At 42.9% G+C, this 12,067-nt stretch overlaps 1 protein-coding gene across 2 annotated transcripts; it reads left to right on the top strand.

Moving 5' to 3' along the window:
- Nucleotides 1–1,005: 1,005 nt before the first annotated feature.
- Nucleotides 1,006–11,914, top strand: PRDX4 (peroxiredoxin 4). 2 transcript variants are annotated; one of them, XM_069873818.1, is made up of 8 exons: nt 1,006–1,244; nt 5,386–5,503; nt 6,898–7,014; nt 7,655–7,777; nt 8,423–8,553; nt 10,177–10,211; nt 11,400–11,446; nt 11,791–11,914. In XM_069873818.1, the coding sequence occupies exons 1-8, from the start codon at nt 1,040–1,042 to the stop codon at nt 11,792–11,794; spliced, it is 780 nt and encodes a 259-aa protein (XP_069729919.1). In that variant the 5' UTR covers nt 1,006–1,039; the 3' UTR covers nt 11,795–11,914. The 2 variants fall into 2 exon arrangements, with proteins under 2 accessions (XP_069729919.1, XP_069729910.1); XM_069873809.1 differs by lacking the exon at nt 11,400–11,446.
- The last annotated feature ends 153 nt before the right edge of the window (nt 11,915–12,067 follow it).

Raw genomic sequence — 12,067 nt, 5'->3', positions numbered from 1 at the left:
TATGATACCAAAAATGCCAGCAAATAAAACTCTCTAAGACTCGTTTTGGAGTTTTAGAAAGCGAGCACCCTTTATCAGGCCTGGGCAACAAGCAAGAGTGATCTCCATCAATGGTGTAGAACAAGACAAGAGCTGGTTACAGAATGCATTTCCCACTTATATGTGTAATCTTATGCGTATTCTATTACTTTCCAAGGTCTAATTTTAATGTTATTACGAAACTTTGCAACAGTCAAAACTCTCGACAATTTGGAGTTGGCTTCACCTCTCTACTTGACCTTGGATTTGAGAGAATAACTGCTAATAGAGGTGATTGCAGAAGGAGAGACACATGTTTAGCATAGATAATAGTTCACATAAGACGTCATCATCTCCAAAGAATGAACATTGCCTGGGAAAACACCATTTTAAACAAAACAGACTATCAGAGGGACATTCTGTCTAACTTTCAAAGCATACAGTTATATAGGTGAAGCTTAACTCTACTTTTTTGTACTAGTAACTACTTCTTGTATCAGCTGCGTGCAACCGCTGTTGATATGTTGATATGTTGATGATCCAGTGGGTGTCTTCCAACCTGGTTATTCTATGATTCTGTATTCACCAAGTCATTTGTTAAGAGTCGGTGGCTCATTAGCAGCCGCGCATCTGTGCGGTTCCCGCTCCAGCTGAGGGACGCTCCCTGTGTGGTTCGAGGCAGCAAATCCTGACCCCGGACAGGCCACAAATCCTGATCTCCGGACACGGGGACAGGTACGTGTGAATCCAAATATGGATTTTATGGGGGCCTGGCTGTGCAGCGGGGAGCAGCAGCACAGGGAGAAGCAGACAGGGGAGAAGCAGCATGGAAAGAAGCAGACAGGGGAGAAGCAGCATGGGGAGCAGCAGCCAGGGGAGCAGCAGCACGGGCAGCACCAGCAAGAGGATCATCAGCCAGAGCAGCAACCCGGGGAGCATCACGGAGGGGAGCGGCCGGCCGAGGCTCCTCCCCGGGGCCGCCCCTGCAGCGCCGCGGGGACGTGCAGCGGTTCGTGGGGCCATGGAGGCGGCGTGGCGGTGCCCGCGGGCCTGGAAGGCCGCGATGCCGCTGCTGGTGCTGGTGGCTGCGGTGTCGGCGGGAGACGAGGCGGCGCGGCAGCGCGGGGACGAGCAGTGCCATTACTACGCCGGAGGACAGGTCTACCCCGGCGAGGCGGCGCGCGTCCCCGTCTCCGACCACTCGCTGCATCTCAGCCAGGCCAAGAGTGGGTGCCGGGCGGGGAGAAGCACCGGCCGGGGGGGGCTGTACGAGCGGCCTGGGGAGGGGGGGCGGGGGCGAGGGGAGAGAGTAAGGGAGGGAGAAGAAGGGAAGAGGAGGAGGGCAGAAGGGGAGAGGAGGGGAGGGGGGGTAGAAGGGAGAGGGGAGGGGAGAAAGGGAGAAAGGGAGAGGGAAGGAGAGAAAGGGAGAGGGGAGGGGAGGGGAGGCAGAGGAGAGGGGAGAGGGGAGAAGAGATGGGGAGAGGGGAAGGGAGAGGAGAGGGAACAAGGGAGAGGGGAGAAGGGGAGGGGAGAAAGGGAGAGGGAAGGAGAGAAGGAGAGGGAAGAGGGGAGAAGAGATGGGGAGAGGGGAAGGGAGAGGAGAGGAGAAGGGAGAGGGGAGGAGAAGGAAAAGGGGAGAGGGAGGAAGAGGAGAGGGGAAGGGGAGGAGAGGAGGGGAGAAGCCCCGGTTCGGGGGTGCTGTATGAGAGGCGGTCCCAGCAGGCTAAGCACGGCTGGGAGGGATGGATGGGTGCCCTCCCTTTCCTCCTTCCCGGGGTCCCTCCTTCCCTCCCTGACTTCTCGGGGTCCCTCCTTGTCCCCCTTCCCCGAAGTTGGGGTGTTGGTCCCGAGCTGGCCTAGTTGCCCTCGCCCTCATAAAGTGCCTCTGGCAAGAGGATGGACACTGCCTTGTTACTAGGAGTCACATGGAAAAGACAAGGGGTAATGGGTACGAGTTGCTCCTGGGGAGATTCAGATTGGATTCCAGAAGAAAACTTTTCACCGTGGGAACAGTTAAACATTGCAATGATCTCCCCAGGGAAGTGGTGGATCCCTCAGCACTGGATGCTTTTAAGGCTCAGCTTAACAGAGTGCTGGGCCATCTCATTCAAACTACATATTGATACAAGAAGCAGTTGCTGTTACCAGAAGTGGAGTATATTTTAGTTAAGCTAGAGTTAAGCTTCATCTAGGTAATTGCATTCTTTGAAAGTTAGACACAATGTCCCTCTGGTAGCCTGTTTTGTTTAAAACAGCATTTTTCCAGGCAATATTCATTCTTTGGAGACAATAACGTCTTATGTGAATCATGATATGTGCTGAAGTAGAGTACCTTGTGTGTCTGTCCTGCAAATGCCTCTGTTAGCAGTATTTCTTATCTTAAATGCAAGGTCAAGCAGAGAGGTAGAGCCAGCTCCAAATTATCAAGAGTTTTGACTGTTGCAAAGTTTCATAATAACATTAAAATTAGACCTTGGAAAGTAACAACATATGCATAAGATTTCTGGGAGAATTTATATATATGCATGTAAGTGGGAAATATATTCTGTAACCAGCTTTTGTCTCGTTCCACACAATTGATGGAGATCGCTGCCACATGTTGCCCAGGCCTAGTAAAGGGTGCTCGCTTTCTAAAACTCCAAAATGAGTCTTAGAGAGTTTTATTTGCCAGCGTTTTCATTATCAATATTGCCTAAAAACACTAGACCAGATGATGCTTGAGGCCCCTTCCAACCTGGCATTCTATGATTCTCTGCGCCACAAGGCATCTCCAGACCCTCTATGCCCACCCCCCTGCAGACCCTGCAGCTCCCAGATGCCTTCCCTTGGCAAAGCAGCTTCTGGCCATGGCAGCATCCACCCAGCCTCCCTGAGGGAACTTGGGGTGGAAGGAGAGGAGGCTCACCCTCCTTTCCAGACCTCCATTGTTATGGTGGCAATCAGTTCAACATTTGATGGACATTTGGCAAGGTCTGTGGTTCCAGAAATGGCAAGCAAGTTAAAGGAAAGGCTTTGAACAAAGTGCAGAAGTATATTCCCAGCAGTGCACCCTGGCCACCAAGAGGGCCAACCGTGTCCTGGGGTGCATCAAGCACAGCATGGCTAGCTGGTCGAGGGGGGCGATTTTCCCACTCTGCTGCACACCGGTGTGGCCCCACCTCTAGTGCTGTGTGCAGTTTTGGGCTCCACAGTATAAAAAGAATATCGAGCTACTGGAGAGTGTCCAGAGGAGAGCCACAAAGGTGGTGGAGGGTTTGGAGGGAAAATCGTATAAGGAGTGGCTAAAGTCACTTGGTCTGTGCAGGCTGGGGAAGATGAGACAGAGGGGAGACTTCATCAAGGTTTACAACTTCCTCACAAAGGGAGGTGCAGACGCTGATCTCTTCTTTCTCTTGACCAGTGATAGGACCCTAGGGAATGGCAGGAGGATGTGCTAGGGGGTGGTTAGGTTGGCTGTCAGGAAAGGGTTCTTCACCCAGAGGGTGGTGAAGCACTGGAACAGCTCCCCAGGGGAGCAATCATGGCACTAAGCCTGACAATATTCAAAAAGCACTTGGACAATGCCTGCATGGTGTGAATGTTGGGGTTGTCCTATGCAGGGACAGGAGTTGGACTTGATGGTCCTTGTATGTCCCTTCCAACTCAGGACATTCTTGTTCTATGATTCTAAATACCGTGTGCTTTCAGTGTGACTGGAGATGCTGTACAGTCACCTTTCCCAATACTGTCCCCTTTGTACCGGCTGGGTTTGGCACTTTCTTTTGTGCCTGCCTTCTCTTGTTATTTAAATACTTCATGGCAGATGTGGGTGCTAACATCTTTAATGGTGTTGCAGGGAGATGTTAGGGGCATTTGTCGAAGTGATCAGCCACTTGCTGAAAGTCACATTTCTGTCGAATATGAGGAGAGAAGTTGCAGGAAAACTATCTTTGGTGTGAGATTTTATAGCTTTAAATCCTTTTCCTCTACCAAGCCGGGGCATAACTTCCGTTACAAACATTTGCAAACAGATGCTATGAGCAAAATGGGAAAAAAATGGTTAAATGTGTGCAACCAGTTTTGTTTCCCTCACTTTGTAACTTTTTGTGGCATTTTAGACAACTAATTTTAAACCAAAAATATCACCTTCATTTAAAAATAAGTCAAGATACAACGTATTTTATTTAATTTCTTTTCCTTCTCCCTAGTGATCTGAAGGTCAGTTGAAGAGAATGTTTTGCTGCAAAGAGAAGAGATTAGATTACATTACATTACATTACATTAGGATTGTCACTGTTTTGTAAAGGGTGACATTTGAAACATTGTGGGCAGCTCAAATTAACTAGAAGACTAATCCTTGCTCTCACCTGAAAATGGTCCCATAGCTAGAAAGAAAAAAAAAAAATCAGAAGTCAGGAGCTTGAAATCTGGTCAGAAAGTATTTCACAGAAGACTTGAGAGGAAGAAGTTGGGGTATTTTTTTGCCGTCCTTGTTGTACGTCCTCACTAACTATATTCTGCTGTGGGTTGTCCTAAGAAAAGGGGAGACCAACAATGCAGTCATCCTCCAGCTAAGAATTAGAATTCCATATATTTTTCCCAGCAGAGCTGGGACTGTATGTCAGTGTCCTTGACATCACAAATGTATTCAGGTCACCTTGTTATCTCCAGCACACCCTATCTTTTGTCTCAGAATTCACATTACTATGAAAATAGAATTATTTAAAATATTTTAAATTCAAGGTTAATCTGTTTGGATAGGAATAGTAAATACACTTCATGCATTTTAATTTCCTTTTTTTATAAGCACAACTATCTTCAAGTTACAATTTGCTTAGGGCTTGTAATTTAATAAATACACACTGCGTTTTTAAAAATTTGTTTCTGAAAATGTTGTAGCATGGGTGTTTTGTGGACTTGAACTCTTGAGTTTTTCATAACTAAAAAGTAACAATGTCAGTTTGAACCATCTTATGCATCTAATTCACAACAGCTCTTCATAACAAAATACTGAGGGTTCTTGAAATCTTAATGTTTCTCCTTCAGTCTATCATGTGTTCTGCCAGGAGCTGGTAGCGCACACATGGTTTGTTCAGTATGCCCAGATAAGGTTTGCATGGCCTTGACTATCAGTGATACCACGTGCTCATGGGTAAGCACAAGTTGGTAAAATTATTTACTTTCCATGTGTACTGGAACCTGCATTTCTTTGTCATCCTGCAAGCTCTGCCAGCTGTGAACTGTTTGAAGTGGTAAGGAAGTTTCATTTTGTAACTGTGCAGTAAGTTGTTTTTAAAGCCAAACCAAGAACATTTGTCCTTGCACACAAGCTAGCTAATGAGCAGCTTTTTTTGAACACGCTCCTTGTATTCTGACTTTGTATTTCAGTCTCCAAGCCAGCACCATACTGGGAAGGAACAGCAGTCATTAATGGAGAGTTTAAAGAGCTGAGATTAACAGATTATGAAGGAAAATACCTCGTCTTCTTCTTCTATCCTCTTGACTTGTAAGTACGGGGAGACCTTATCACTGCCTACAACTACCTGAAAGGAGGTTGTAGTGGGGTGGGTGCTGGGCCCTTCTGCCAAGGGACAGATGATAGGACAAGGGGGAATGGCTTCACACTGCACTAGGGGAGTGAACCTCCAGAGGTTCTGATTGGACATAAGGAAAAAATTTTTCACCAAAAGGGTCATCGGGCACTGGCAGAGTGCCACCTCCCCACCCAGGGAGGTGGTTGAGTCTCCAACCCTAGAGGTATTTGAAAAACAGGTAGACAGGGTACTTAAGGATATCGTTTAGTGGCAGATACGTATGGTTGGACCCAATGATCTCAGAGGTCTTTTCCAACCTGGTGATTCTATGATTCTAAGACCACTTTATACATACCAGGACGGAGTGCAGCTACGGTAGGCTCATAATTCATTGATTTTTCTCTTCTTTTGAGGTCTTGCGTGTTTTTTGGTGAGAGTTTGAGGAAAAAGAAAGGAGTGACAGAAGAAAATACGTTCTTTGTGTTTGTATTTTCATCCTGTATTGGTAAAAATGTAACACAGTCCTACCTAGTAGGACTCCTAGTAGGACTTCCTTCTCTACCTAGTAGGACCAACTAGTTTGTGTCTCCACATAGAAGAATAGCTTTAAGTCTGTAGCACCCAATCAGGCTACCTTTACGTTCTGTATTGTGCTGTAAATCACTACTGCAAACAGAAGACAGCATCCCATCTATATTTTCTAGAGTGTATGTAGTGTATCAAAGAGATGGACTTTTCCCTCTAAGCTCATCCCATAACATCTTAAGAACACTTAACATTATTCTCCTTTATTTGGAATGCAATTAACTTCACTGGTGGATTGAAAACATCTCTGCTTTCTACCAGGCAATCCCATTATTTTCCACAAAATGAAGAGGACAGAGGTGCTTAACTACTTAACATAAAGGAAATAATGTGGCTCTTGTGCCTTAGTTTCAAGGGCCTAGAAATTGTGATCTTTACCACCTTATTTCTTCTGTAGTAGAGAAAGTTCAAGTAAAAATAGTTAAAATTTGCAGACATGCACAGTAACAACAAATTATATTATGTTCCTCTGGAAAAAAAAAAAAAGTCATATTGTGCTTACATTCAGCCACTTAACATTCATGAAGTCTTAAAATTAAGTAACTGTAAAAACACTTGTATCCACATTGTAATCTGACTGTAGTTTTATAATCTTCAGCAACATTCCAAGCTAGAGTCTGAGGATTGAAGATTTGTCAGGCAGCATTTTGGTTCAGTACCTGAAGAAGCAATAAAAAATAAGTAAAAGCTGAAATTATTTTATGATAAATCCACAATTTTAAGTTAAGTGGAGAACTAACAGGATGTTCCATGAAATTTTGATTTTTATCTTGTCTTCTAGTACGTTTGTATGTCCAACTGAGATAATCGCCTTCAGTGACAGAATTGAAGAATTCAGAGCAATAAATACCGAAGTAGTAGCGTGTTCTGTGGACTCAAAGTTCACTCACTTGGCATGGTATGTACCTTATCCTTGTCTTTCACTAAAAATTATTCATGGGTCCATCTTAGCTGAAGAACTGCATCCCCACATTTTTAGGCTACATCAATATATCATAATGTGTAAAGTCCAGATGCTGTTGATAGAAATGTTTAAAACATTTTCAGTGGCAAATATTTTTAACCCTAATTGGAAGCTGGTTGGATGGTCGCATTCAGAGAGTAGCAGACAACGGCTTAATGTCCAGATGGAGATCTGTGACGAGCAGTGTCCCTCAGGGATCCGTATTGGGACTGGTGCTGTTTAATATCTTCACCAACAATACAGACAGTGAGATCGAGTGCACCCTCAGCAAGTCTGCAAGTATCTCTAAGTGCACCATGCAGCCCCAGTTGCTGAGCACATTGGTACAAAGCAAATAAGACCAATAGGAAGAGGTCATTATTAATAGATGTAGCCAAAAAGTGCAAAGGATCTACTGAACATTTTGCTCAAGCCATTAATAGTTTTCATCTCCCTTGTGTGCAGAACAAAAAACAAAAAAAAAGATGTCACTTGCACTAAATCCTTCTGTCTATACTGTTCTGGTTTGTGACTTAACTTTGTGTAGGAAATATAAATCTTTATGAGAAATACATCTGTATTTCATTTTTCAAAGGATTAATACTCCTCGAAAACAAGGAGGACTTGGACCTATGAAGATTCCACTTCTTTCAGATTTGACACACCAAATTGCAAAGGATTATGGAGTATATCTGGAAGATCAAGGGCATACGCTTAGGTATTTCACTTGGTTACAGTTCTTCTCTGGTTTTTGCTGGGGTAGTACTTAACTACTTTATATCTAAAAAAGCATTTGAAATTTTATTTTGGGAGAAGTGTTTACTTGGAGATTCATGCTGATAGACAAAATAAATATTGAAGACTACAAAACAACAGCCATAATGGGTCAGAACCAAGGTGGAGGTTAATATCCTGCTTAACAGCAGTCATCAGCGGGTATGTAGGGAAGGGCAAGCATGCAGAATTGCCCAGAACTGCAGTTACTCAGGAAGCTCCCGTGTCCAAGTAGGGTCAAGACTGAGGGTAACTAATGGCCTCAAGAGATAGATCTTTCATAAACTTGATTATTTTCTTTAGGGATCCCCATAAATCGTAATACCTGCAACATCCTCTGGCAGGGCCTGTCAAAGTTTAGTTTTATGTTCTGCAGAGAACAATCGTTTTTTGGTTTTAACTTACCCTCAGCTCACGTCATCTGATACCTCTGGTACAGAATAGTAGGTTAGTAGTATTCTAAGGTGGTGCGTATTGTATGGTGTTCGCAGAGATCAAATTCCTCCCATCCAGCAGACATAACAGGCATAAGCACAGCATTGTAATTAGTTCTGTTTCCTAACACACACACAAACAAATGTTTTCACAGAGGCCTTTTCATTATTGATGATAAGAGGATCCTTCGACAGATCACAATGAATGACCTTCCTGTTGGGAGATCGGTGGATGAAACACTTCGTTTAGTACAAGCATTCCAGTACACAGACAAACACGGAGAAGGTGCTCTTTTTATTTAAGTACTTTCACGTTGAAGATTGTTTTACTTAGACTAGAAGTTGTATTTGTAGCTTTTTGGAGTAAAAATAGCATTAGAGACTAGCTTCATGCAGTGAATGAAGTAATTTGCACTGCTACGAGATCCTGTGGTCCTGGTACCTCCAAGAGTTGTTTCTAGTGTAGTAATACACATTTTGTTTCACATTCGTGAGGATGCAGAGCATCCTTATTCTGAATTAAGGCATTACGTACCACCTGTCACAAGCATAGGTCCTGTATACAAAATACAAGGCCATGAAGAATCAGGCCACATATTTCAGAACGCTTTGGCACACTAAAATAGGTGAGATGCAGGCCATCATGTGTCATTCATTGAGGAGCTGTGACAAGGAACTGGGAGTGCTTCATGTCAAGACACGTGTTGATACCGTGAAAGTTAGGCTGCCATTATTTGTTCTTTCTTCACAAGTGCTATGTGAACATCTTCCTGTGACGATTTCACTGGCTTCGGACCATTATTTTATCTCAAGAATTCATATCCCCCCTGTTCAAGCATAGGGTGAACTTTTCACATTTCTTTCATTAATGTGTTTAAATACACGCATTCATTTATTTAGATTGGTTTAAATATTAATACACACGTTCAGGAGCTTAACTTGCGTTTCAAGTCTATTTCACCAGGCTTTTGAAAGTAGCTTTTTCTGAAGGTACAAATCATACTTATGCTTTGCTGTACAGATTTTAAAATATAAATGCACATACATAGGCTATGCATGTTTAACTAAGGAAGGCCCTTAACTAAGGACCTCTTTTTTAGTTACAAAGCTGTCTTACAGAACATTGATCTGCAGTGTGTTTCTATAGAGTACTACATTTTTTCCGGCTGTACGTGGAATCTCACTAGCTTTTGCGTGAGTGCTCAGGGAACTCTCCCTAGATGCCTTATAGATTCTTTGCACAGAACAGGGAGGAAAAAGTTCTTCACAAGTCTTAATTGCATTTGTGGTGTTTTGTGTGATGTCACACCTTAACGCAGTGTAATAAGGCATTGGGCTAAAGCCTCAGGTGGAGAGCTCTGAACAGATAAGAGCTTCCCTCCACAATGTGCAACTGCACAGGTGGTCACAGGGCTCCCAGCCACGCTGCATGTCAACTGCAGCGCTGTAATCCCTTTACTGCTGAGCAAGGCTTCAAACCAAATCAGTCAGTCTTTTGTGGAATCTTTTATCTGAACTCTCGCCTAAAAACAAATTCCCTAGCATTGGTTCTAAAGATAGTTCTCTGTGTAGTCTCCTGAATTTTATCACAAAACTTTTGTTTCTCCCAGAATAGGTATTTATTTTCAGGTACTGCTTTGCCAGTACTTTGCCTAGAAGGGCACAAGAATTAAATCAAGGCATCTGTTCAAAGACAGGTGGTTCCCAGTTAAGAAAAGAAGTAGATGGTATCAGGTATAAAACGTTATGACACCATCCCATGTATACAGAAACCCACATATTTAATAGCTGCATATATTTACATATGACGCTGTGTGTTCTTTTACTTATAGTTCAGCAAGATAATATTAAGTTTGCAAAAGTGTGCGTAAAAATACTTACACCAATTTGTCTTTTTTTTTTCCCCCAGTTTGCCCTGCTGGTTGGAAACCTGGCAGTGAAACAGTAAGTCTCTGTTTCTATTTAAATGCATGTACTACTAAAAAAAAACCTCGGTTATCATTCCCACTAAAGCCAAATCCAAAATATTTGCAATGTTCAATGAGATTATAGGAGTAAACTCACTTTATTCTAGTTACAGCTTTTGAATTACTACCAATTTCATTAGGAACTCATTTCCCTCACACTGGACCTGCAGCAGTTGTTTCATATTCTCTGTGTATGAACGAAACTTCTTCAGCAGCAATGTTTGCAATCAATAACTTTTTTCTGTTAGCACCTAATTAGAGTAAGCTGGAAACTCTTGAGTCTGTCCTGTCTTCTCAGTTATTTTTCCGTATAAGTTCCTGGCTCTGTCAAGTGTTCGTAGGCACCTACCCAAGAAAAGAAAGACAGAAGTCTCGAGGCTGCTCTAGCATCTTGCAGAGCTGGTGTGCCACTGTCAGAATTCCAGCAGAGAGCACTGCTTTGCTGCGCAATAGCTCCTTCTTTGTTACTGCTCTCTACATGTGACTAAAAGCAGAAGAGGACAGGGTTCAGATAAACACCCATTGAACTTGTTTGTGTCCTCTGGGCTTGGATAAAACCTCAGAAGAATAATGAAACTTTCAGTAGAGGTCTGAGCTGCCTAGTTCAGATGAGATCACTGCCGTTTATTTGAGCATGTGGCTTCCGTCTGAACCATCTGGTGATGACAGAGCACTGTTGTTTAGGAGCTGTCTCAACAAAAAGCAGGTCCCAGTGGCCTCTAAGCAGAGTGGTGAACATTGCAATTGATAGTAAACGCAGGAGAATGCTTGTGTTTCTTTGCTGGATGTGAAAACTTCCCGGGATGACTTGAGGCTAGGAGTCACCTCTTTCAAGTTAGTAGAAGAGTGCTTTAATAGGGGAAGCTAGATATTAAGACAATATAACAAGAGAGATCTGGCAGGCCTAACACTTAACTTTGGCACTGAAAAGTTCTGCCCTTCATAATTATGGATTGCCTAAAACGATAAGACATTACCATATTTTCTAAAAAACAAATAATACATAATGCTGAGATTAACAGCTCAAATACCACCCCATTAAAGACCTAATACGTAAGCATTCTCTTTCTCCTCTGCAAATGATGCAGTTAATTTAAATAGCACAGTAGTTCAACACTTTCTCAAAGATGTAGCCATGCCTTCTCAATGTGTTTGATTTAATTAGATCAAACCAGAGGAAGCCATGAGAGTGTGGTGGCCAAGGGAAGAACTGTAAGTAAATTCTAAAACTTTTGATTCCAGAAATTAATTAATCAAAATATCTTGCTTTTGGGGCAAGCAACATAAATGTGCGTGCTCCAAACTGTCAAAATTCTTCCTTTGGTGGGCTGCACTCTCTTCCCCATTTAGTTAAATCTTCCTGCTACCGCTGTTAGGTATTGTTATAGATGAACAGTAACCTAGTATCAAGCCAACTGAAAAATTACTCTTCAGTATTGCTTGTGGGTTGGTATTAGCATCCAATTATGAACTATTTTGCTGTTCTGGTTTTATAGTTTGTTGCATTTGTGTGGTTTTGGTTTTAGGCTAACATTTTCTTTTTCTTTCTTGCACAGATAATTCCAGATCCGGCTGGAAAACTGAAGTATTTCGATAAACTAAACTGAGGCTCACTTCCATTGAATTGCATAGGTCACATTCAACTTGATTTTTTCCAATAAAATTTCGTTAATTTTGTTACTTTCACAAGTTTGACTACTATGTGACTACAGTAGACCATGAAAGGTGGGAGTCTAACCTCTGGGAAGCACAGGTACCTCATTAGTTATCAGAGATATTCTTATGCAATACATGTTTTCCCTGTGAGTCTTTCATAGATCCTTGGTTTTCCCA

Source organism: Phaenicophaeus curvirostris, chromosome 1, assembly GCF_032191515.1.
Source record: "Phaenicophaeus curvirostris isolate KB17595 chromosome 1, BPBGC_Pcur_1.0, whole genome shotgun sequence".
Classification (NCBI taxonomy): domain Eukaryota; kingdom Metazoa; phylum Chordata; class Aves; order Cuculiformes; family Cuculidae; genus Phaenicophaeus; species Phaenicophaeus curvirostris.
The sequence above is the reverse complement of the archived record's forward strand: the minus strand, read 5'-3'. Positions and strand labels throughout refer to the sequence as shown.